Genomic DNA, 25,161 nt, shown 5'->3' on the forward strand with positions numbered 1-25,161 from the left:
TCAGCAGCCCCGCGGCCACTGCGGCCGGCCTACTCCTCCCTCATCCTCCTCATCCTCCTCCCCCTCCTCCTCCTCGCAGCCGCCCCGCGCGCCCCCTGGCGGCAGAGCGCCGCCACAGCAGCGCCGCGGCCTAGGCCCCACGGTCGCGCTGACATTCCGTAAATCACAGAACCGTAGAATCGCAGAATATCCTGAGTTCAAGGGACCCTTCAGGATCATCGAGTCCAACTGCAGGCCCTGTGCAGGACGTGTCATGAATCCCATAATGTGCTGAGGAGTATTGTCTGCACGATTCTTATCAGGCTGGGTGCTGCTGCCCTGGGGAGTCTGTCCCAATGCCCAGCCACCCTCTAGGTGAAGAACCTTTTCCTGAGATCCAACCTAAACCTCCCCTGACTCAGCTTCGTGCCACTTTCTAGAGTGCTGTCACTGGTCATGAGACTGAAGAGATTGGCACCTGCCCCTCTGCTTCCTGTAGTGAGGATGTTGAAGAGCACAATGAGGTCTGACCTCAGTCTCCTCCAGGCCGAACAAACCAAGTGACCTCAGCCACTCCTCATAAGGCTTCCCCTCCAGATCTTTCATCATTCTCATGGTCCTACTCTGGACCCTCTCTAACAGAATAATTTTCAGTGCCCAAAACTACCTGCAGTATTCCAGGTGAGGCCCCACCAGTGCTGAGTACAGCAGGACAATCACCTCATTTGATGCGCTGGCAGTGCTGCACTTAATGCAGCCAACTAAATTTCCATCCATCTCCTATTCCAGCCAGGCTCATGGTACCAGAACAGTGCATCTTGTTGGTCTAAAAGGCTTACTGTTAGAATTTTATTTGACAGGTGGGATAGTACAGCAATGAGAAAATTTAACATTTGGAGAAAGTGGCTGCCCACAGCACAGAACAATTCAGGGACCCAGAACATCAAGTTCATAGAAGTGGTTCCTGCTTTCAGGAACTGTCAGCACACAAATGTCCTCAGTATGCTCTTGCTGACCAAACTCAAGTCACCTACATCACCAAGCCCATCAGTACACTGACTTGCAAACAGCAATCTCTTCTTAAGCTTACCAAACTGGAAAAGTCTGGTCCACTTTTAAAGAGCCAAGCCTTGCAAAATTCTCAGCAGTTACTCAGAATAGCAGAATTCTTAAATTTCAAAGGAGAAAGCAAGTCACATACAGCAGAGATATTTACTGACACCCACCCAGCGAAATATAAAGCCATACACTTTAATCCATTGCCTTCAGCAGAGCATTTAAGCACTTAAAATACGAACCAAAGAGCCTATGAAGCATGCTGCCTTGTTCAAATAAGAGATTTGCCAAACACGCCTTTTATACTGAATCAGACCTTTATGGCCTACTGCGAGCCAGCCACAAAAAGCAATAGTGTCAACCAAGAGCTAAGTACCCTGCCACACCTAAATGAAGGTATAAGCTGTGCAGCAGTCGTTTCCAGTTACTGTTTGCTTTGCTTTCCAACCTCCAGCTGCCTCCTCATGTCCGACACATCCATGGGGACTCTCACTGTCAGACCATCCATCGACTTCTTAACGCACACCTGGCAGCCGAGGCGCGATCTGAGAAGAAAATGTGAAGTGAGGCTCCTCTGTTCCCCAGGTAAAGGGAGAAATCCCCCACCCACACTGGGATGTCTGGTACAGGATGGGTTTTCACTAAAGCTCCTGTTAAAGATCTGCTGGCCCTCAAGAGAAAGCAGCTCTCAAGGCACAGCTATAATACAGAACAAGCCCCATCCCCTTGGAAAGAGGTGCCACGTAGTGAGAATCTGCCTTGTAGGCTTGAGGATCTGCTGTGATCAGCAGGGAGGCTTACGTGTCAGTGAGTCCATATGCCAAGTCCAGCATGTCTAGCTCTTCATCTGAGATGGCATCGAGCTTTTGGAAGGTGTCCTTGTCAAAGATGAGGTGACAGGTAGAGCAGGCTAATGTCCCTTCACAGGCACCTGTGGAGAAGCAAGGGAAGGACAGCAAATCAGGAAAAATAATGGGGTGAGAGAGACCACCTTTAGGAACAGTGTGAGAAAAGGCCCTTTAACAGATCTGAAGCATGTCAAAAGAGATGCTAGGAAACACAACAGATGGATGCAGTTTCCAGCCTGCCTCTTCTCTGGGAGAATCACCATCAGTTTTCAAATTTTTACATCAGCTCCATGCAGCCAAAAGCACTGACAGAGGCTGCTGGAATGGCAGTGTGACAGTGTGAGGTTACGTTGCCATCTCAGCATGGTGAGCCACCCAGCAAGCAGCTGGTGGGGAAGGGAAGCTTGTTTATGGTCTTGGTAGAACACAGTGACATATGTACTGTTGCACTATTCCTAAGTACCCACTGGCCCTAACAGAACATGCACATATCCTGCTGCAGCACCTACCAAATCCATCAATGGCCAAGTTGTGATTGACTGCCACTTCCAGCAAACTCTCCCCTTCTTTGGCTGTGGTGGTTAGGCGCTCTCCATCCCGATTTATAAAATGCACTGTCACCCGATCCTCAGAGCTGTAAGACAAATTTGCAAAAAATCAGGAGTCCATCCTTTTCTGCACATCCACCATTGAGGTCTTTTGGCTGAGTGCTAGAGACATGGCACTTGGAGGGAAATGTGCACACAAACATACACCGAAGAAAAAATTCAAATTATCAGTTCTCAGTGGCAGCCAAATCTGAATTGCCCCAAAATATTTCCCACTTTATCAAACAACCCACAGGATAAATGTCTATCTGTGCACAAACAAGTGCAGGTGCTCTTCACATGCTGCCCCTGCTTGGGCTGGCTGGCAGAGGGAGCACATGTAAGCAGGCAGAGCATTTGCAAGTCCCAGGCCTGGGCTGTTAATCCTGGATAGAGGGACGCAATTACAAGCAAAGTGCTCAGGATCAGATACTAATCCAGCAAGAAGGGCTGTTGTCATTCATGTTTTGCTTCCCCTTCCCTTTCCCAAGGGGATTACTTGATGATTGTTCCTTTTCTGCTGCTTTTTCTTCCATGAAGTCCCCACGCCTTTCCTCAACTCCATCACAGAGAGCCTTCTTGTGGTGAGACATGCCCAGCCCCAGCTTTTACAGAGCTACTGGGCTGAGTAACTTCCTCTGAGCTGATGTGATCCATACTCAAGAAAAATTGCTAATTATTTTGACAGCCTGCAAGATTTAATCCGGCCAAGAGTTAGGAACATAGCAATCAGCTTCTCTTAATGATAACTGCAGAAAGGGAATCTACAAATGAGAGGGAAACAGCATCCAGTTCATCTCCTCCTGACCAGACTCTCACACCAATAGGGAGAAGGATCCTGCCCTAACAGCAGTGCTCAGGATTTCTCACCAAGACAATTATATCCTGAGACTGTTATATTTGCTAGAGGAAGCACATGAGCAAACACTGTTTTTTTCTTAGTGTACATACCAAATGCTCACTTAGATATGGGAGGTCCCAGTTACCCAAAGGTCCCAGCTCCTGTGCTGAAAGAAAGCAGCACCCTAGAAGTGGTTGGGCCTTTTGTCCAGTAACTCTCAGTGTGGCACCACCCAAGTGCCCATCATCCCAAAGCCCAGGGCATTCTCCAGTGGCAGAAGTTTCTCTTTCATCAGGTTGACAACATACACCAGTTTCCTTCATAAAGACACCTACAGATATTCTAAATATGCAATTTAAAGACTAGCCCTTAAATGTTAAAACAAAGCAAAACAATCCTCCTCATTTTTGATGGATTAGAGTAATTTATTCCATTTGTATGGCAAATAGGCATGTTTCTAGGCAATGTTTGGTTTATCTTTAAGGGCGAAATAATTTGTTACACAGTAGAAATGGTAAAGTGATAGAATTCCACTTAGTGCTGCAACCGAATTGACTTTTCAGCTGGATAATAGTCAGAGGTTTGGAAAGATCTTACCAGGACGTGATAAACTCAACACTGCAAATTCAGTATATGCCAATTGATTATTTCCTTTTTAAAAATAAAATCTCAAATCTTTTGTGACACAGGAGAGTGGTGAAGAAGGTTTCAAGAAAGTGGTTCTTCACTATGTCAGTGTTTTCCCTAAAAGATACTTTGCAAGGCTATACAAACCAGCAAGATGCCTACAAGTACTGCCAGAGATAATTTCATAAGCAACAAACCAATTAGAAAGAAATCCCATTGAGAATGAGTCTTCATAAATCCCATCACTACGACTTTTCTCTAAGGTCAGATAGCAAAATAGTTTATTGTATTTTCTGTGATGGTTGGCTCTCTCTCTCAATGCCTAGCAGATTACAGTCTGACCCAGATCATACTAGTCTAGGAGATCCACAAATTACATTTATTTTACCTTCTCTTCCTGAACTATCCCTAAAGCAGAGAGAAGAAAGGCTGGCAGGGAGCCTGCAGTAGTTCCTGCTGTGGAAATGGGCCAAAGGACTCTTTGTCACCTTCACGAGATGGTTCCCAGCCACTATCTGTGGCCCCCATGGCTCTGGAGGCAGGACTAGCCCTCTGACAGGTCCCCACGGCTCCAGGAATGGGAAGCAGCACCTCTCAGGCTGGGTCCTGGCACCCCCTTCCTCCCCATGAGCATCTGCTCACCCAAGGTGGTGGTCTTGTCCCCCACTCCCAGAGGCCATGGCTTCACTGGCCTCTCTCCCTGTCATGGGGCAAGGCAGAGGTGCCTGCCCATCTCTGTGGATGCAGCAAGGCAGCATTTGACCCACCTGGATTCCCCAGGGGCATCCTGGTGCGTGGAGCTGAAGCCTCTCTCTGCCCACCCCCTTGCTGGGCCATGGTGCTGCTCAGTCACAGCACAGAGAAGAACCAGGCGAGCTCTGCCGGCGCTCAGTCCGTTCCGCAAGGGCCGCAGGAGCCCCAGGATGCCGTGAGCCATCCTGCTGCTGGCCTGCTCCCTGTCCCCTGGGCTGGCCTCTGATGCAAGGACAGCCTGATTAGGGACTTATACATACAGCTGGGGAGGATGAGGGGCAGGGAAAAAAAACATAGTAGGACAGCCTCCCTGGGGGTGGAGGGAGGGAGGAGAGGCAGGAAGGAAGGATGGACAAAGGGATTGTGCTTGGGTCTTGCTGCAGTCCAGCCCAGCAGGGCATGGGAATTGGTGGAAGCACAGGAACATGTGAAACAGCACCTCCACATGCCAGCTTCTGAGAAATGAAATGTTCACTTTGTTCTCTTTACAGACTTCTGTTTTAGGAGCCAGAACTAAATCAAATTTCAGGAGAAATATTAATTGTGATGTCTAATCATACAAGGAGTTGCAAGTTGAGGGCTGGAAGAGCAGAGAGGCAGGAGTGCTGATGACTGCTGCCTTGAGGAGAGAGGTACACAGTTCCTACAGCAATGGAGTGAAAGCAAGGCACTGAACTCTGCTCCTGACAAGATGGCATCCAGCCACATCATTGCCTTACCCAATACACCAGGCTCCCATCTCTAAAATGTGAATATTCCCTTACTTCACATGGTGGTGGTGAGAAGCAGCCACACTTAGCTGCTCATTTGCTCTCTGCTGAAAAGTGCCATAAAGGTGCAGATAACTATAATTCATTTCATGCTAACTGATAATCCACACTACTAAGCTTTGAAGCCTTGCAGAAGAAAAGTCTTAATTTATTCCCAGAAACAGGGTCACTGGTTTAGTCTACCCTCCTCTACAGGGTAAATCAATATGAATTTAAGGGCCAAAAATACAACAGCAAAGACAGTTTCAGTTCCTGGTTTCTGTGGAGTTAGGGAACAGCTCTCACCTCAAGAGAATGAATGGTTTCTTCCACCAAATTTACAGCTTACCATTTGGTAGGATGTCTGCTTTAATCAAGTCTTTTTAATGCAATAACATATTGGTAGCCAGTATAAGCAAAAAAACAAAAAATTATACTGGACTCTCTAAGTTATTTGTACAGGGGAAAAACCACAGCATAAGATAGAAAATGTCTGCCTCGACACAGACACACACACAGCATTGGATTCATAGTTTTGAAGATGACCAGAAAGTTTTGGCCTTTTGCCCCAAAATGAAAGTTTTCCACCCAAAGCTTTCAGGTTGGAAGGGTTGGAAAGAAGTGCTTAGGTTTTCTGAAAAAGCCATCGAAGACATTAAGGAATGCAAGTATTTTCCATAAGCCAGGAGGGACATGTATTTCAGTTCAAAGACAAGTGTTCAAGCATTCAAACATACCTCTCAGACAGCTCCACTGGAGACAAATTCATGGGTAATGCATAAAGGATTAAAAAAAAGTAATAATAATTCTCAGGTCAACTTTTCCAGGTGGTTTTCTCTCTCCTACGAGCTACCCCAAATGCTTCAGACTTCAAAGCCAAATTCTTGAACTCCATCTCACCCCCAGACTTAAAACTTCTCTGTGCAGCTTCTGCAGCTGAGAGATTCTGGCCAGTTCTGCCTCTGCTTTTCAGGCACTACAGAGATGCAGCAGACAGCCCAGTTCTGTCTCTCAGCCATTTCCATGGAAAGAAAGCAAGGCTGGCCATGAGAGACACAAGGAGAGGGGCCACAGCACGTACAAACCACAAAGCATCTTATCTCTCCAGCAAACCTTGAGCTGAGATACATTAGATATGTGCACAGCAGTTTCCACAGCAAGGACATTTGTGTGTTTGTCTGGCACTGACTCCTCTCCCTGCCAGGAACTCAGAGCACAGCAAGTGACAGGTCAATGTCACCTGATGGAAGAGAGGCCAATGCAGAGTGGGGAATCAGGGAAACCTTGAGTTGCAGCAAAGGGGACAACTGCTCCCTACTGAAAGCAAAACAATTCTGCTGGGGCAGGAGAGAATCAGGCCCTTGCAGATTTTGAATAGTCTGTTTTAAGATCTTTGAAATACTGAGAAAGGGCAGAAACACAATCTCCTTTCTAGAGTAAATTGTTGTTCATTTAGCCAAGGGCACAAAAATAGAAAGCTTTGCAAATAACCACCCCTCCCACAAAAAAACAAACCAGCCAATAAAAAACCCAAGCCAAAGAACCAACTATACCAATGAAGAAAAAATATCATTGCTTTGGGAAAAACAAAAACCCAACAAAACTCTAAATTTTGCTTCACAGGTCAGCACATATTTTAGAACAAGGCCAGACACAGCTGAAGAGAACCCTTAGCTCTGCTTCAAGCATGGTTTGGCAGAAACCAACCTCCCAGTGCACACAGGCACGTTGCCCCCACCTCCCTGGTTTCTTGCCAGCAGGCCACACTCTGTCAGTGCAGTGGCTGTGCCCACACATCCAGTCATGTGTTGGCACATGCTGGTAAGGAAGTGGTTTTCTACCTTGAAATACATTGTCAATATCTTCTGTAGCACACACCAAACAATGTGGTCCTCCCTCCCCCCAGTCTCATGCAAATATCCAAAACACCTGTGAGCTGCCTCAGCTCCACCTCAGCCCCAACTACTGCACAAGGAAGTGAGCACTGAAATTAGCACTGGCCTAACCCAACCAGAAGCTACACAACACCTTTGCAGCCCTCCACAGCAAGAAGCATACTTGGATTTTTGAGATACCAAACCCTGCTCCTCTAACCAGTGCTAGAGTTCCTTGCCAGCAGGCAGAGCTGCCCTGGCTCAGTCTCTGCCCGTGCTGTTCAGGTGAGAGAGAGGCAAGCTCATGCTGGTCCCATGGGAGAAGTCTCAGGGACTGTAGTCAGAGCAGCAGGCACACAGACCCAGGAATAATGAACATTTCCAGAAGGCAGCCTTCATTAATTGGAAAAGCAAGAACAGCTTTACTCCTCCCCTCCTAACCAAGCCCACTGCTTCACAAATACTCCTGTAGGGAAGCAGATATGGGCTGCTTGCTGACACAGAGCTAAAGCACTGAACAAAACTAAAATTCACCTTTCCCATTGTCACTTTAAAAACCCATTAACCACCTTTCCTGTTCCAGAGCAAGTTGCTAATAAAAGCAAACAGAACAACTTGTACTGGTTTGACTTTTAGCAAGCCCACAAGCCCAGACAGAGTGCTTCTGCTGCCTCGCAAGAGATGCACTGAGCACAGATCTGGGACAAAGTGCACAACCAAGGGAGCTCAAGTCACAGATACTGCCTCAGAGGCTGGGGCTTGGGGAGAATGTAAATACGCCCCAGTTTCTGCATCTCAAACAAGGCTATTTGCCCCATTCTAACCTTCCCTGTATGTTCAGCAACCTTCTGAGAATGACACAAACAAAAGGAGCAAGAGCCATATTGTCACCACTGGAAGCAGGAGGGCAGACGTGCAATCAGAGAGGGGCTGGCACTGCAACAAGAAAGCACAGTGAATTCACAGCAGGGCTTCTGGACAGCAGCCACATCTGACAGTGCAGCTGCTGCCTGGCTGGGTGAAGGCCACTAAGTTACAGTGCCCCAAACAAGACCTTCGCTTGCACATGCTTCTCCTTCAAGCATCCAGTCAAGGATGCTTCAAAGATGGATGGGAGTGCAATACTGCTGCATGTGAGCTGTAGACAGCCTTCACCATAACCTCCCAGCTCAAGAGCAGTTTATTTCACAACCCCTTCAAACTTGTTGACTCCAGACCAATCCTGACCTGTATTTCATTTAAGGATCATGCAAAACCACAGGCTACAGTAATCATGGGGGCTTGTAATTTTTAAATTACCTCTGCTCACCAGAAATATATGTATGAAATATATGTATTAACACCTGCTGTGAGCAAGTGCATTCTGACCATAAACTGAAGGTACAGTCCCTTCCACAAGCATCCAGTATTAGTTTTTGCAGTTTCAGCTCTACTTTTTCTCTAATATCTCCTCATTCCTTCTTCCACTTTTCACTATACCTCTCATCCTGACATCTGTCCTGAAAATCTCCATCTTGGAATTGCTAATAATGTTTAGAGACTCATCACCTAGAGCTAGATACTCATTTAGGCATTGTTCAGACACAGAGACCTACTCCCTTGCCTACAAACTACACTTGGAAATGCAAACCTGCAAGACAAAAGCCAGCCTCAGCCTAACATTTCATACATGGAGGCCCACACCTTTTTTTTCAGAATGCTTCGGATTGGAAGAGATAAAGATCATCTGGTTCCAATCCCCTGACCATGGGCAAGGATGCCACCCACCAGACCAGATTGCTCAGGGCCTCATCCATCCTGGCCTTGAACATTTTCAGAGATTGGGCATTTTTCTTACAGAAGTAATTTTAATGCGAGGTAGACATTAACATCACATGTGGCCCAATTTGCATATGGGTATGTAACAATTATGGGTTGACATCAGTGACAGAGGAATTCTGTTCTCTGCCAGTTGTCACATGCTCTGAGATTCTATGCCCTGGTATAAGACATTCAAATTTTACAGCAAAGATTGAGTTATGCACAGCTGCAAAGCTGGCAGGGAACAGAGCAGTCACACTGATGGTACAGGGCAAACAAGCCATGCCTTGGGTGCTCTCTGCTTTCTCACTGCAGTCTGTCTTTGTAGGTGCTCAAGCAGCTGCCACATGAGTGCCTACAATTACCATACCTTACCCTGTACATTACCAAGCTTAGGATGCTGGAAAAATGCTTGTGCTTCCCTCCAAAGATATTATTCTGAGCAAGAAATTAATAAGCTGTTCATCTACCTAGAGAAATCTTTACAGGGCTTGTCTGCATCCAAACAAATCAGAATTTGGAGACCATGCCCTTGCAATTCCCTGCTTTAGAAAGAGTAAAGAAGAGAAGGAGAAAGCAATCACTCTTATTTTCTGCACTTTGTCCTACTTGGAGTCAGTGCATCTCAGGCCAAATGCATTAGCCTACCAAATAGATTGAGCTCAATGAATATTTTACTCTACAGAGTTACTTTGACTTTTCTTTAGAGTTCTTAATAAATTGCACTGCTTAATAAAGCAACATTGCGGAACCTGCCAAAAGACAGTGTTTCTACTCCCCCAGCCTTCTGAAAGCCTTTTATGCTCTAGTCTGCCCCTGTCCCACAGACAAAAGCCTCTGGGCTCCAAACATATGTAGATATAGCCTAAACTGGATCTGAAACATCCCAGACAGACCAGCAAATCCAACAGAAGCTGTCTCCAAAAAGTAGAGGTTAAATGCAAATTTCTGATCCCAAACTACAGAATGCCTTATAACAAACTAGAAGAATAGGCTGGTGTAGATTTTTTTTTAACATGTATAGAAGTATAGAAGTAGTCTTCAGCCTTTAATGCTTTACACTTCCTTTTCTTCAAAGACAAACTGAATATAGATAAACCTATGTGGAGAATTACTAAGCCTCTAGCCTCTAAGGTAATGTCCATTGAGAAGCAAGGGCATTAGAAACAGCAAGAACAAGATCAACCTTTCCAGACCAGTGCAACCTTCAATTGAAGGCTGCTCTAGCATTAAAGGAGGCATGCATTTCCTCCAGTGCTCAGGTTTTTAGAATCCTGGCAGGAAGAAACCAAAAAAAAGACTTACCTGTAGAAACTGAATCCAAGCCATGCCCGGTGGGAATTGCAGAAGCCTCTATTGCTCCACACTTCATGTTTAGTTTATAGAGAAGTCCAGGTCTCTTCCCCAGCACCAGATCTCTGAGCACTAAAATCTTCCAATGAAATCTCCACCTTATTCTGCAGTGCAGCAACAATTAGGCAGAGGTTCTTGAGGCCCCTCTTCACAAGCACCAAGAAAGCAGCTGCAAATAAAGATCACACAGTTCATTAGCAGAAAGGTGGCAGCAGCCACTCTTCCATTGCTGGAACCCAACCCAAGACACTGGGAAACAGGCAGAGACAGCCACAGCAAGGCAGCTGAGAAGCAAATTGTGCCCAAGTCCCCAGAACAGGCTGATGGCAGCACAGACTTGGCAGGGTGTCCATGCAAGCAGCAGCCCCAAGGCCCAGCCAGCCTCTCCTGGATGCACACAGGCCAGGGCTGGGCACAGCAGGAGCTCACCCACAGGAGTTCCATCCCCTCCCTCTGGCCAGTCCATTTGCAAGTTGAACATTTGTACTCAGAGCCTCCACAAAGAAGTGTCAATTCCAGTACTGGCTCCAGCTGGGGAGCTGGGGGGGCTGAAGAGGGGGAAAGGGCTGTTACTGAAGCTGTTCCCTTTCAGAGTGCAAGAGAGATCTCCCTGTTTGTGAGGGAGCTCCCAGGCTGACCTCTGGGCACCACAAGGCAGATCTGCCCAGCTATCGGACACAGAACTGGACATAAAGCAAACCTTAAGTAACCAGCCAGACACAATCTGCTGAATTTCTCTGAACTTTATTGGCACTTCAGGAAGAACAAGGTATGGATTTTAACAACTCCTCTGAATAGGAAAAACGTGTCTTAATCAAGGTTCTCTCTGCAGTTAAGCACATAGACCCATGAATTACTCCACAACTTTAGGGAATTGATGTTTTATTATAATCCAGTAAAACAACTGGTCAAAAACCTTCAACATAATTTACAGAAAAAAAAAAAAAAAAAAAAACCACAAGAAAAAATAAGCCAGGCAACGTGTGAAAAAGTACTTCCCTCCCCCCACCCCCAAGAGGAGTAGTTATCCAATTAAACTGGAACATGAAGAGGAAGAACAATTCACTGTATTCTAACAAATAAAAAATGTGTCTACAAATCTCACCATAATACTGAAAGCTTCTTACATTAGTTTTCTTGCAAAATATCATCTTTATAATACAGTATACATTTCCAAGGGGAGGACCATAAACATACCCTCCATCCCTTGACTAATATTTTCTAATTGTGCATAGCTAGAAATATTGAAATCAAATATCATTAGATACCACTGGAATATAATACTGGTTAAAAAGAAGGCAGGGCTGAAACAACTACAAAGAGTTAGGTGGACTCACTGGCACAAGCCGTTCTATTCCTTTATTGGACCATGTGGAATTAGAACGTTTAAAAAACCATATAAACAGAAGTCATGCCAACATCAGAATACATGAGAGCTCAGCAGTGTTGTGTGACCCATCAAAGCAGAAAATTACTGGTTTATTATTTGAACACATATTCCAGGCACCATACATCAGCTTGTTAGAAAATTATTAAAATATTAGATAGGATTTTTCTCCCCTCAAATGCATCAATAGTTGCCATGGACAGAGCAGAAGTGCTGAGAACCAGCTTTAAAGCACCAAAACAGAAGTTTAAAGGTTGTCTGTTCCCCAGTAACGAGACTCGTGCAGAGCCAATGCCAATCACCTTCAGTACAGAAATACACAAATACATTCTGACAAATTTAACTCCAATCTTTCATTTGTGACTTTCATGGTACTGAGGCATATTTTTCCCAGCCAACAAAAAGCTTGCCATGTCATGTGCCCCCCAAAAACACTCTGTGTCCAGGGGAGAGAAGGGGGCTCCCACATGACACACCTGGAGGTTTAAGAGCATAGGTTGGCATGTTGCTTCTAACAGAGGTTGGCTGGTTTGTATGAATCTCCACACAGACTTGCATTGCTTTCAAAAAAAAAGTAACACAGAACTGGTGAGGTTGTTTCCAGCCACCCAAGGAATTCTTGGGGAAATACTGCAGTTTGTTAACACTATCATGAACATTTCTTTTTTGGCACAGTCTCCCTTTGCCCTTTTTCATCCACCAGGGAGCTGAAAATGCTCCAGTTTTCAGATGTTTTCTTTCTATCAACATGACCAGTAACATCATACAAAAGGAGAATCAACAAAACTGAGCAGGTCACAAAATTTGGAATTATGCTAGGCAAGAAAATAATCCCAGGCTAACCTAATGACTTCCTATAAGGACAAACTAATCCATGGGGCAGTACAAAGGAGGACTTCACTTTAGGTGGAACCCATTTTTAAGATGTATCTCCTGAAAGTTAACAGTTCCTTTTATGAGGGATCAAGGCAACATCCAATTCAACCCTGAGCATACATGGCGATTTCCTCCACAGAAATGGCAGGGAGGACTCTGGGTAGCTACAGCAGGGGCAGCTTGGATGACAGGAGATGATGGTTACTACAATACCTGGCACAAGCAGCTCTCAGGACCAGTCTCAGAACCATTTGTATCCCATTTCTAAGAGAAAGCCTTCTGTTCTCAAAGCTGCAAAAGGCCAAGCATCCTTCTGGGGAAGGAAAAGCACTTGAGCCAGGGATGTGGCAGAGTGCTAGTAAGGATTAAGAAAGCAATTGGACAAGTGTCTCAGGATCCTCTCCCCTCAATTGCTGCTTGAAGCCAGGAAGACAGATGCAGTCTTGTACATGACCCAGATGTGAGAGCAGTTTTTGGTCCCCAGCTGCTGATCACTTTTTATAATTGCATCTAGTTTAAACTAAAGGTATGAGCTACAGTAGATCTATACACAGTCATAAGGCACCAACAACTATGTGCTAAAAAGGCCTCTTATGGAAAAACCTGAAATCTTGTTCACATAACTAGAAAAAGTATCTGTTCAGCAAGGGAAAATACAGCTACAATAATTTTTAGTCTTTTACATTTCTACCTCCCACTTTAGGTTTTCATTGGCAAAACCAAAAAGGAAGGCAGTGTACTTTAGCTATCTCTGCCTCACTGGTTACATTGAAGTCAGACAAATGATAGTGAACAAAGCCATTGACCAGAGACAAAACCTCTGGAAAGCAGGGAATTTGAGGCTTCAAACCACACTGTATCAGTGGAAATATTCCAAAGGCCTCCTCATGATTAGAAAATTCAAAGCTCCATCATTAAACAACAAAATGTAACACCAGCAGGAACACCACAGAATCTGTTTGGTCTGCATATTTTTGTAGGACAAAAGCTTTGGTCTTTTAGAGAGAAAGTCCATAATTTACCTTCGATCCTTCTTCCTAAGCTCCCCTTTTTAACTACATGATTCAGACTCTGGGTTAAGTCAGAAATTCAGACCCTGGCTACTAAGCTTAATTCTGAAGCTTGCACAGGTTAGTAGGAAGGCAGAGTGTCAGACTGTCAGCTATTGACTATTTAAAGCAGTACAAGTATCTGCTAGTCTTCCCACACAACGGGAGAAGACAGCAACACAGCCACCTCAGTGGGCAAACCCAAGACACTAAGACTTTACCCCAAGCCAAACAACTTCAGATTTGCCCCAATACATGTTTGCTTCCCCAAGCCACCCTAGGCAAACATTATTACTATTCCTTCTTCTGTCACTTAACTCCAGCATTTGCCCAAAACTTGATAAATAAGACCATGGTCACTCTTCTGTAGTGGTTCCAGCATAGCACAATTATGAGTGATGATGGGAGAGGATGGGAAAGAGGGGAGAAGAGAGTGCAGGGCAGCAGGTGCAGGGGAGAGTTTACATGGACTCGAACTCGTCGATGCGCTGCTTGGTGTTGCCCTGCCGGATCTGGCGCAGGGTCTTGTACTTGTCTCGGCCCAGGCGCATGTTCTCCGCGTGGATCATGTCATTGGCTGTCTTCTTGGTTTCATCCCGAGCGTTTGCCAGCTCTGAGGAAAGAGCCTTTGGAGGAGGAGAAAAGACAGCAACAGGTTAGTACATGCCAGAGACTCAAAGCTGGACAAGATTTCCTGCTGATTCTCCTGAAGATCTGGTATCTATCGAGACAGGAAACAGACAAGCCCCAGTGTATTCTTCTGGGCAGCCTGCTCTAGCTGACCTTGCTCAAGCAAGGAAGTGGGATTAGATGATCTCATGGAGGCCCCTCACACCTCAACAGATTAATGATTTTGTGGAAGTTGTTCATATTTCTCCCTAACATTTGAAGGTATAAAACATCAGGCAATCTGGCACCTATTTATCTTCATCTAGCACAGTTAAGAACGATTGTCTCCAATGCCTGTACTTTAAAAGATCAGCCACTTGGAAGGATCCCTGAAAACAGCAAGAACATCTTGCAGAATCTGAGGAATTACTAGCTTTCCACCAGAAAAGAAACTTACTGCAGAAGATAAAATGCACCTTTACCCTCTGTGTGTAACCACCACAGTACAATGCACAATGAGGAAAGCCTGGTACAACTCAGGCAGCACAGGCTTGGAATTGAACACCAGAACACTGGAGTGCCTCACAACAAGATGGTGCAGTAGTGCTGTCTCTGTGCTGAGCCCTAGTGGGCTCCTCCAGGGTTTTGCAATGCAGAGTTTTGCAATGCAACCCAGACTTGTCAGTTAGAGACAGCTGCTGGATAGGAATCAGAAAAAGTTCCTCAATTTCTTGCAGCCAGGGCTATGAACAGCTGTCAGGAGGTTGGCAATACTCACAGAAAGCACACTACATCTGACAGACACTGCTTGTTGGCACTGCTTCAAAATACATCACTGCTTCCAGTAAAATGGAATTCAAGTGCCAAGAGACCAGATCTGCCTCTCTTCTCAACGGATAACCAGCTATCTGGCAAGATCATGATCACCTCCCTTCCCTGTGTCTCCCCTCATTTTATAAATAACAGCAATGCCTTCCAGCTGCAAGAAATGTTGAGAAAAACAGAAGCAGCGCCCATACACACACACTCTGCTGCCAGCTTCTTACCTTCAAGTGTTTCTGGACCCTCTCATTCTTCTCTGCCTCAGTGGTGCGCTCCTCCTCACTGCGGTCCTTGATGGTGGCCTCCGACCGCAGCTCAGCACTGGCCTCTGCTGCATTCTCATCCTGCTCATCATCATGCTCATTCTCAGAGTGCATGGGTTCAGTGACATGAGGGGTGCTCATGGCAGTCTTCAACTCCTCTTTGGTCTTCTCTAGGTCCTCCTGCACCCTCTGTGCCTGCAGTAGGATATGCTACAGTGAGTCAATCAGTAAAATCCTGAGTGCCTGAGACTTCTCACAAAAGCACCACTTGGTGCTTGTTACAGGAAACCTTGCACCTCTGAAGGGAGACATTCCAAAGCTACTCAGCCACCATCATTTGCAAAATTTTCTGCTGGATAACACTTCAGAGATTTGAAGAATGTTTACTGCTAATGGAAAATGGGCTACAGGTCTAATTAGTCAAAAACTGCTACATGGAGTTAGAATAAGTTACCAGTTCCAAAGCTGTGTATTTACAACAGCCTCGAGCTTGCAAGCGTTGAGTCTAGCATAGAATCCAGGGCAGTAGTTTAGGTTACAATCCAGAACAAAGAGCAATTCCACAGAAAGTGTGCCATTTGCTCAGACTCTGCTTTACCTTATACTGCCACTCCTGCGCCTCACTCTCCTTCTTCTGCCTGGCCAGCTCCAGCTGTGTGATCCTAGCTGTGAGTTCTGCCATCTCAGCAGCCTGCAGAAGAAAGGCTTTTAGTGAAAACAATACCCAAGGTACTTGCTAAATCAAGCATTTAGTTCAAGTCCTGAGTGAAAACACATCTTTTCAGTAAGGAGAAAGCCTTCCTTTTAACTTCAGTTCCACCAATACTTCCATGATGAAAGAGGAAAGGAAGCCAAAAATGGTTTGCATTTCATTGTGAGTTGGGGTTTTGTTTGGTTGTTGAGTTGGTTCTTTTTCCTTCTCCCCAAAACAGAGCTACAAAACTTAGTTATTTGAATCCAAACCAGGGAAAGCAACGCTTTATCATTATCACATACAAAAAAAGGCAAAAAGCAATACAAATCTACTGCACAAATACCCTTGTATTTATGTATATTTTCATTTACTTGAGGATAAAAATTGAAGAACCTATGAATGTAGTGCTTGCTCACTATACTCATAGCCTGGTTTGCTTCAAAAGCTTAGATGTTTCCCCTTTCACTATTTTCCTTACTTGATTTTCAGTTCACCAACTTACCAACTGTTCCTGGGTCTTTTGTTGATCATGGGATGCTCTCAATAGGGCCTCCTTGGCCTCTTCTGCTTCTCTACGTTCCTTAGCCAGTTTCTCTGCTTCCTCCTGAGCTCGTTTTCTCTCCTGTTCCAGCTCCAGAGCTCTGCGGGTCTGTTCTTCCAATTCTGAAAATAGGGGAGAACATTTAAGTCAGATCAAGTAAAGAATGGCAGTAGAAGAGGAAAGTCTGTCTGGATAAGGGTTTTCCTTCAGAAGAACAGGTAAAGGAGAGGTGGAAGCAACTGTTCCCTGTCCTTTCCATTACATTTTATCTGGAGCTGTAAGACAAAGTCAGGCCCACCCCCAATGGATTTGTGGGGAAGCACCCATCCCAAAATTACATACCTAAGGGCAGAGAAGCATTTAGCATTTTGCTTGGGCAACACCACACTAACTCTAGCCAAGCAATTAGATAATAAATCACCACAGCAATGACTGGTGTGACCCCTGCTACACTCTGACTCCTTCCTCTGTAGATATGCTGGGATAAAGCTTCCAGCCAGCACAGGAACAATGACAAGGTACTTCTGCTGCCAGGAGAGACATCTTGGCTGTTACCTATTTCTTTAATGCATATCTTTTTCAGCAACTGCGTATGGAGGGCTTACATTCAGCTTCAGGAGGCTACACCAGGGCCCTAACACCAGTTAGCACACAACACTGGAGAGACAAATTACTTAGAAATGCTCATAGCTTTACTATTTGGCCCCTTCTCACTCAGACTATTCATCATCAAAGGAAACACTGAAAGATTTCCTATTACCTTGCTGAGCTTTCTTGGTTTGCTCCTCAATTTGCTTGAGTCTCTCCATCAGCTCCTCCTTCTCACGCTCAATCTTCTCCTTCTCCTTTTCTGCCAACTCCCTCTTCTTCTTCTCATTCTCCAGCAGGGCTCTGATGGAAGGAAGTCACAATGTAATTTCAAACCAACTTGGAGCACTTCCTGGTAAACACACAAAAAGAGCACACACAAGATGTGCCCTACAGCACTCAGATAATGACCTTTACTCCCTTTATAGAAGTGCAAAAATATAAAGCTCTGCTGGCATTCATCTCAATGACAAGTTCATAAGTCCAAGAAAGTAATGGGAAGTCACACTTGTGATGAGTACCATTACTATCAACCCATCAGTCCTACTGAAGCAGAAAGCAACCTGCTTTATTTTTGGCTCAAGCAGATTAAGGTGCTGCCAGCCATTTATCCAGCACATGATGCTACTCGTGCAGTGATTAATCACACCCAGGTTACTCAGAGCCCTACCAACCTCTCCATCTGTTTCTGGTGTTTCTCTTCCCGAGCCTGTGCCTTCATCTGCTGCACCTCAATGGTGTCTGGTTTACGTCTGCGCATGTAGAGCTCGTGGTTCCCCATGCAAAGCGCCAGGATTCGCTTGTTAATCCGTAACCGAGGGGCATAGAATACAAAGTCCTTGGGACAAGAAAAAGGCAGCATTAGATTTGTTCTTTCAGCATAAGAAGCCCCTTGTGCTATGCACTATGCTCCTAAGACCCCGAGCTTTTTAGAGTTGCCAGCCAGCTTTTCTTAATAATGTCTAATTCATGTGTGGTGGCAGTTAGACATTCATTTCTGGAATGGATTTCAACCTGACAAGCACACCCAGGGCAGGAGCATCCAATGTGACATTCCAGTGCTCTGGGTTTCACTGTAACACATCCCTAGCACCAAGCACACAGCATCTTAGCATGACCATTTTATTACAAACAACAGCAGGGCTGCTTTAGCAAGCACACCGAGTCCCTGGCTTCTCCCACCTTCCTTCCCACTTCAATAATCTGTGTAAGAGCCTGGCCAGCCACTTTGAATGTAATGTGTCTTGGCTTATGCCAGAAAGGGTGTTAAATGTTATAATCAATGGATAAATAACTTTGTTCTGTTCAAAAGGAGCAACAGGGAAATGCTTTCAAGCAGCAATGAAACAAGAATGACCAGAAGAACAGAAGATACTAGCTAGCACTGGAAATTAGTAGGCTCTAAAGATTAAAGCAATTGCAGTCAATATAAATTTGCAAGGAAAAAACTTCCAGCCTACCCTACAAAATGACTTAAAGCTTCTGCTTTAAGTAAGGTGAAAACCTGCAAAAGGTCATCCCACACACTTTAAAGCCATCAGGTTGCAAAGGAAGCATCCACAGCTAACAGAGGTCCCTCACAACCCTAACTGTATTATCAGAGAATCTGAACAGTCTTAGGAGAATCAGAAACTTCAAGCAAAGATCTACTCTCTGCCACTGCTGTTAAAAGCTTAAGCTTATACTAAATTTCTACCCTCTTAACCAGAAAAGAAAATCATAACTATCACTTGACTGCCCTGAACAGTCTCCCTGCTTACATCAGCGTTCGTGCTGTTGATGAAAAGATTCTGGGAAAAAAAAAAACCCAAAAAGCCCCCAAAACCAAACCCACAGAAACAGTTCAACTAAGAAGCTGAGAGTTTAATAGCTTAATATGAATCTTGCTTCTTACTGGTGCTTTCTTGTCAATAGGCTTAATAACAAATTTCTTGTCATTGAATGAGATATTTCTGATCTCACTCCAGGGGAATCCAATTTTCGGTGTTAGCCTGCAAAAATGGGAAGCAGAAAGAAACAAGAGAGCCCAAAGTCATTCCAAATTCTTGACTTAGAATATAAAGCTCAAAATTATACCAAATCCACCCTCGTATTTCAGTGCTCTTATGGGAGTTGAAATCAGCAGACAAAATTAGTCACACAGATGAAATATAAATATAATAAGCCATTTTTCACTCCCACTTTTTTTGGTTTTTTAAATGAAAATCAGAACTGGAGAATGCATCCATAGCAGGAAGACTAGGGATAAAGTGAAACTATCTTGAAAAGATTTGCCAATTTCTTGTATTTTTTGCTCTAAAGAAGCACATTTTAAGGATTATTCTGGCAATGTCAAAAATACAGCCAAGAATGATACAGAAATGGTGGAGTTTAACTAAAGATTTGAATTCCAGGAGAGATTGATTTTGAATAACTTTATACTGGAAAGGAGCTGAAGGCAATAATGAAGAGAGAGGGGTTTATTACCTATCATTCTGCTCATAAATGTTGAGTCCAAGAGCATCTACACCTAGCCAGAGCTCAGAGCCTTTCTTGTTCTTAATGCTGAAGTAGTTCACACCGTACATTTCCAGATCCTGTGCAATTTTCAGGTACTCCAAGACAGCATCTTCTCTGCAGCATGTAAAAAGAAAGCAAATATTCTCTTTTGAGTCTTAAAGCCATTAGAGCAAGAAGGTGTTATCCTCCCACATGGACAGAGCAGCAACAAGCTGGCAAAGGTTCTAAGGATCACCCTAAGTAGATAATTACAAACTCTGCAAATTCAGTCTTGTTTTACTAAGAACAGCCAGCTGACATGGACCAGCAGAGGCATGTAAACCTAGTTACTCCAAATAACCTGAAGAATGCTAACTTATCCTGAAGCAAGTCACAGATTTTTTTTAATGTATTTGTACATTACACACTGACACTACTTGAAATACATCAGTTTCACACTGCATCAGTTACCTAATCATTCCTCGATGTTCCTCATGCCACACCTGGATCCTCTCCTCCCACTGGTCCTTGTTAAGCTTGTGCTGCTCCAAAACCCTAGAAAGAGCATACATGGGATGGTTCAAACCAAGCACTACATATATGCACACACACAATCACATCACTCTATAATAATGCTCCATTAAATACTCCATTAGCATCAGAGTTCCCCCACAAAAACATTCCAAGAAATACAGCTTCAATAAAAGGCAAAATAGAGACAATGGTCAGTATTCAGACTTCTAATAAATGACAAATTTTATTCAGTTTCTTTTTCTTGTAGTGTGTTTTGTTTTGGAGCTTCTCTCACTACTTCTGATTAGAGTTTCAGAGTAGCAATAGGAAATTTAAGGTTAAAGCTGTTAATTAGTTGAATACTAATCTAAATGCTCAAAGTGGCACAAGGCTATATTTTATTCTGAGCATTGCAATCAAAACATCCCCTACATTTAAAAAAATAATTAAAAAATCACAAACCCTTTAAGAAGAAGAATGGCTAAGACTGTGCAGGTTCACTTGCCTTTGTGGGAGCAGTTTATCACTAGCAAGGTAGCCAGACTTGTGCACATCTTTGTTGAAGTCTCCGTATTTGGACTGGACGGCATAGGAAGCCAGCAGGACAGCTGTCTCTGGGGGACAGTAAATGTCATCGTTCAGAATTGCCTCCTTCACTTGGAGGAAGAACAGGCGCTGTGTGATGTCCTGGATCAGCTCTTCTGCCACATCTTCTGGGTAGAACTTGGCACGGAATTTGAAAAGCAGGGGGCTTTCTTTACGTACATCCTGTGCTGTTACCTGGAACACAGTTAGCAGATTTTATAACCTATATACAAGTGAAAGGGAGCAGTTTATAAACAGGAAGACAAGCATGCACTAGAAAAAAAAATCCTCCTTTCCAATGCAGAAGAATGTGCAGAAAAGCAAGCATGTTCAATTACTTACTGTTAAATACCTCATCACTTCTCCCCACTGGATTTACACAAGCCAGTACTTATGACCAGCGGTAGCTAAGTTTCTTTCCAGGTTTCTCCCTAAGATGCTCACTTGAGCACATCAGCAGCATTTTACCAGGGTAACAAATCTGGCCTGATAAACAGAGCTAGATGCAGGACAAGGTCCACAGCTTGATACCACATCCAAGATACCACAACTCCTCATACCCTGGGGAGGGAGTGCATGCACAGCACCAACTCACTGATCTTGCAGTACTTGAGGTGCATAGGAAGGCAAGAACAGATCCCTCACAGAAGTATGGGGACTGAATTTGCCTCTGCACTCTTAGAAGGGAACAAGGACCAGCAAAATTTTGGAGCAACCATACCTTTTTGTTCAATTTTAGCCATGTTGAGAAACCCTTGGTGTCTTGATACTGAAGTCCAAAAAACCAGACCTCTCGCAAACCAATTGTCTTGACAACCTGAAAGAAAGGTGATTATTAGCAAGATCCCCAGATTGACTGAACTTGTCCATCAGTGGCTGAGAACATGTTAGAAGTAAGTTCAGACAAATGCCCTGACCACCTGCCTCTCCTGCTGCAGTGCACAGAAAGATGATTTGGCATCTAAGAGGTCTTAAGTGGATGTGTGTGATATTCTTTCTTCTCCTTCAGCTCTTTAAGGCTTGTTGCTATTTATAAACAACATTATTTTTTTTCAGCTACTTATAAGCCAACATGTATAGCCAAAATACAGTGCAGCAGCTCTGACAGGTCTTGTAACTTCCAGGAATGAGGAACACAGCTCCATTTTCAGGTATATCCCACACTTATCATGCAAATGTACTATTCCTGGGCAAGTCATGTGCTACTTTAAGATTTGTTTCTACTCCACTCATAGCTATAGACAGGCCTTTCATACAGCTCTTTACTGAGCAGCACCATTCAGAGGAATTGCAGAGGCTAAATCCATATGCTTGCCCCTGTGCCAGGACAAAGCCACCACAGACATTAACTACACCACTATGTGAGCTCTCTCTGTGCTTACTTCCCTAGCACACCAGGCATGTAAATAGGAATTTAGAAGGCTTTAAAGACATGTTGTGACAAGAGAGAAGAGCTTCATGGTGGGGCAGCAAGACTATTGCAGTGCCACTGTTGGTTAAAAAGAGGGGGAAGTTTCTCCAAAGCCTGATTACTATCAAGACATCCTCTTTGTGCCCTGAAAAGCCTGGGACATGCCACAGGGTGCAGTAAGGGGCTACCATTGGTGCAAAGACTGAGACTTGCCCTGTGAAAGCCAGCTGCCAGGTCAGTTGATATAATTTTGTACTACCCAAAGGTGGACTCTGTTCCCTTCTAATGTGGTCTCTACTTTGTCAAGATACAACACCAAAGACATAGGTTCCCCACAAACACATCACTAATTAGATTGTTCAGGGCTTGGATCAGACGTTTCATCTGGCCTTTCAAAAGCAGCATTAGGACCTTTGTTCCTTTCAGGCAGAAAAACCAAACGCAGTTTTCAGTAGAGGCATGCCATTGATGGCACACACAGAGACAAAACCTACACTAGGGCATGTAGTCCATGCACATCATCCCACTGGGGTTCCTGAAATTAATTAGCCTGTCCTTGCTTGAACATGAACAGGAGATCTGGGCTAGAGCCCCTGCAGATTCAGGGGGATGCAGATCACTTGTGCATCACACAGCAGGATGCACACAGCTAAGGCAGCTTTTGGAGAAGAAGCAGGGTTTGCTATATACATGAAATTTTGGGGCAATGAAGATGAAGGGCCTTGAGAGAAAGCTGTACGAGGAGCAGCTGAGGGCACTTGGTCCATTCAGCCTGGAGAAGACTGAGGGGGGACCTCATCACACTCTACAACTTCCTCATGAGGAGAAGAAGAGGGGCAGACACTGACCACTTCCCTGAGGTGACCAGTGACCAAACCCAAGGAAATGGCCTGAAGTTGTCAGGAAAGGTTTAGGTTGGCTACCAGAAAAAAAGATTCTTCACCTAGAAGGTGGTTGGGCACTGGAACTGGCTCGCCAGGGAAGTGGTCACAGCACCAAGCTTGACAGTTGAAGAAACATTTGGAAAATGTTGTCAGGCACATGGTGTGATTCTTGAGGATGGTCATGTGCAGGGCCAAGAGTTGGACTCAGTGATCCTTGTGGGTCCCTTCCAAGCCAGCATATTCTGTGATTAGAAGCAGATGGTTCAAGGAGGGGAAGAAAGGCTGTCCTAAAGCCGAAGGATAGCTCTGTTCTTAGAAGCATTAACATATGAATGGGATGGAAGCTCCTCACTCGACTGCATGGTTCTGCTTTCCTCTCTTCCACTTGACAGCAGCTTATGCCTGGGAATTCAACAGGCTGGGTTGCCAGCAAGGAGCTGAAAGGCTCCACACTGTGGTCCTACACAAAAGGACTTTTATTCCACAGCAGAAGCCTGCCCAGCAGTAGCAGAGACAACAACGAGCTGGGGGCAGAGAAGAGGGGAGACAGCAGAGCACTCACCATCGTGGTCCCAAGCTGCCACTGAACTAAGGCAGTGAGGATAGTCCTCCTCCCCTCCTCAGCTTTAGCAGGCTATTTAGTTCCATTTAGCAAGGGGGAAATCATGAAGAAGAAACAGCTTTCTACAGCTGCAAAGAATCTGACTGGCAGCAGCATAATTACGTCTGGGGGTGTACAGCATTCAGAGCCCTAATGAACTGTGAGATGTTCCAAAAAGCAAACAGCTACTGGCAGTGGCTAAGGATGGAGAAGGGCTGGCACAAAGGAGGGAGAAGAGAGAGTCTGTTTAACACGGACCACAATACTTAAATACCTAAAATCTACACTCTCATCCATCTGGAGAGCAGCATCTTTTCTTCATTCCAGGGGGAGCATTAAGTCAGTCCCTGGGTCTTGTTTCGCCTGCTGGGTAAAGCTCAGTTTACAATGGGCAACAGATTGGATACAGCCTTAAAATCCAGCTGTCCCATGGTACCTTGGCCGGCTACTAAAAAACTGTTAATTGAGTACACTTTTAGCTTAAAATTCTACTCAGTAAGCCATATTGACATAGGGAAAAAGGTGCCTTTCTGGTGACTCACTTCATCCTCTGCAGAAAGTCTAAGCACACATTAGTTGGGGTTTTTTACTTGTGTTCAGTGAAGAAACAGAAGATCTTTCAGGTAACCTTTTCCCTCATTCCTTCTTACTCCATGTTTTCTAGATCTGCATGACAATTCCTGTCCTTCCCCTCAGCACTCACCCAGCTCCCTCTGAACTATGTTCCTGCTGTTGGGTGCTGCTCCACAGCAGAAGAGGGAGCCATAGGCAGCCTCTTAAATGTACATTTTAGCATCAAGATGATGACTGAAAATGGCTGTCACTTTCAGGCAAGGAAACACACCACCACACTGGCAAACGAGTACAGATTCTGATGAAAGCACTATTTACACACAGGCAAGAGCAAAGCATGCAAGCAGAGGAAAAGGCGTAGCACTTGGATCATGTTCCTGCAGCAAAGGCCAAATCATCTCAGGCTATATCATGGGACAAGTGCCTTGAATGTTGCCCTAGTAAAAGATGAGGTAGTTCTCTCTCCCTTTCTATGACAGGTATGTCAAGTATATCTGAGAGAAAACTGCCAGCTAACCTTATGGCTGGAGGAGCTCTGAACTGGTGCCACACCTGCAGTTTCATATGCCAGTCAAAAACATCTTAGAATGGGGTCTTCCAGGTACCCTAACTTACTACCAAGTTAGGCTCCATTTACAGCCACAAATATTCAACTGTTCCCCCTCCATTTAGCTGGTGGATGTACTTCTGGTTTTCCCTTCCAAAGTGCCAATATGCCAGAGGGCTAAACTACAGGATCTTCGAGTTTTTGTACTTACTACAGTTTGCCATTGACATCTTTAGCAACAAGCAGTCCATTTTTGGTTGGAACTACTGCTTT

The 25,161-nt window shown here is 44.7% G+C and overlaps 2 protein-coding genes across 3 annotated transcripts in view; both read right to left on the minus strand.

Annotated features, from left to right (window-relative positions):
- Window positions 1–148: 148 nt before the first annotated feature.
- On the minus strand, window positions 149–5,126 carry LOC103816417 (adrenodoxin-like). Its single transcript, XM_009090398.4, has 4 exons — window positions 4,706–5,126; window positions 2,393–2,517; window positions 1,837–1,966; window positions 149–1,580 (listed from the first exon to the last, which is right to left on the minus strand). Exons 1-4 carry the CDS (start codon window positions 4,873–4,875, stop codon window positions 1,460–1,462), a joined length of 546 nt encoding a protein of 181 aa, XP_009088646.2. The 5' UTR covers window positions 4,876–5,126; the 3' UTR covers window positions 149–1,459.
- Window positions 5,127–11,195: 6,069 nt separating this feature from the next.
- The window catches only part of MSN (moesin), a 40,846-nt gene continuing 26,880 nt past the window's right edge, over window positions 11,196–25,161 (minus strand). The window contains exons 3-13 of one of the 2 annotated variants that reach the window (XM_050974391.1): window positions 21,594–21,689; window positions 20,793–21,067; window positions 20,246–20,329; window positions 19,763–19,909; window positions 19,191–19,287; window positions 17,971–18,134; window positions 17,469–17,599; window positions 16,670–16,830; window positions 16,072–16,164; window positions 15,435–15,668; window positions 11,196–14,405 (exon numbers count right to left, since the gene is read on the minus strand). In XM_050974391.1, the coding sequence (XP_050830348.1) occupies window positions 14,241–14,405; window positions 15,435–15,668; window positions 16,072–16,164; window positions 16,670–16,830; window positions 17,469–17,599; window positions 17,971–18,134; window positions 19,191–19,287; window positions 19,763–19,909; window positions 20,246–20,329; window positions 20,793–21,067; window positions 21,594–21,689 (1,647 nt within the window). In that variant the 3' untranslated portion in view covers window positions 11,196–14,240. The remainder of the gene's footprint in view (window positions 14,406–15,434; window positions 15,669–16,071; window positions 16,165–16,669; window positions 16,831–17,468; window positions 17,600–17,970; window positions 18,135–19,190; window positions 19,288–19,762; window positions 19,910–20,245; window positions 20,330–20,792; window positions 21,068–21,593; window positions 21,690–25,161) is intronic. The other variant, XM_009090397.4, reaches the window with a different exon arrangement.

This window comes from Serinus canaria, chromosome 4A (genome assembly GCF_022539315.1).
Source record: "Serinus canaria isolate serCan28SL12 chromosome 4A, serCan2020, whole genome shotgun sequence".
NCBI lineage: Eukaryota > Metazoa > Chordata > Aves > Passeriformes > Fringillidae > Serinus > Serinus canaria.

What these genes read in the sequence shown, in the direction of transcription:
- LOC103816417 (XM_009090398.4), bottom strand. Translation starts at nt 4,875, where the DNA reads ATGGCTCACGGCATCCTGGGGCTCCTGCGGCCCTTGCGGAACGGACTG. An exon ending in CTTGGCCATTGATGGATTTG is followed by an intron (nt 1,967 to 2,392) that starts GTAGGTGCTGCA and finishes GCTTCTCCACAG; the next exon opens with GTGCCTGTGAAGGGACATTA. An exon ending in GCATATGGACTCACTGACAC is followed by an intron (nt 1,581 to 1,836) that starts GTAAGCCTCCCT and finishes TTTTCTTCTCAG; the next exon opens with ATCGCGCCTCGGCTGCCAGG.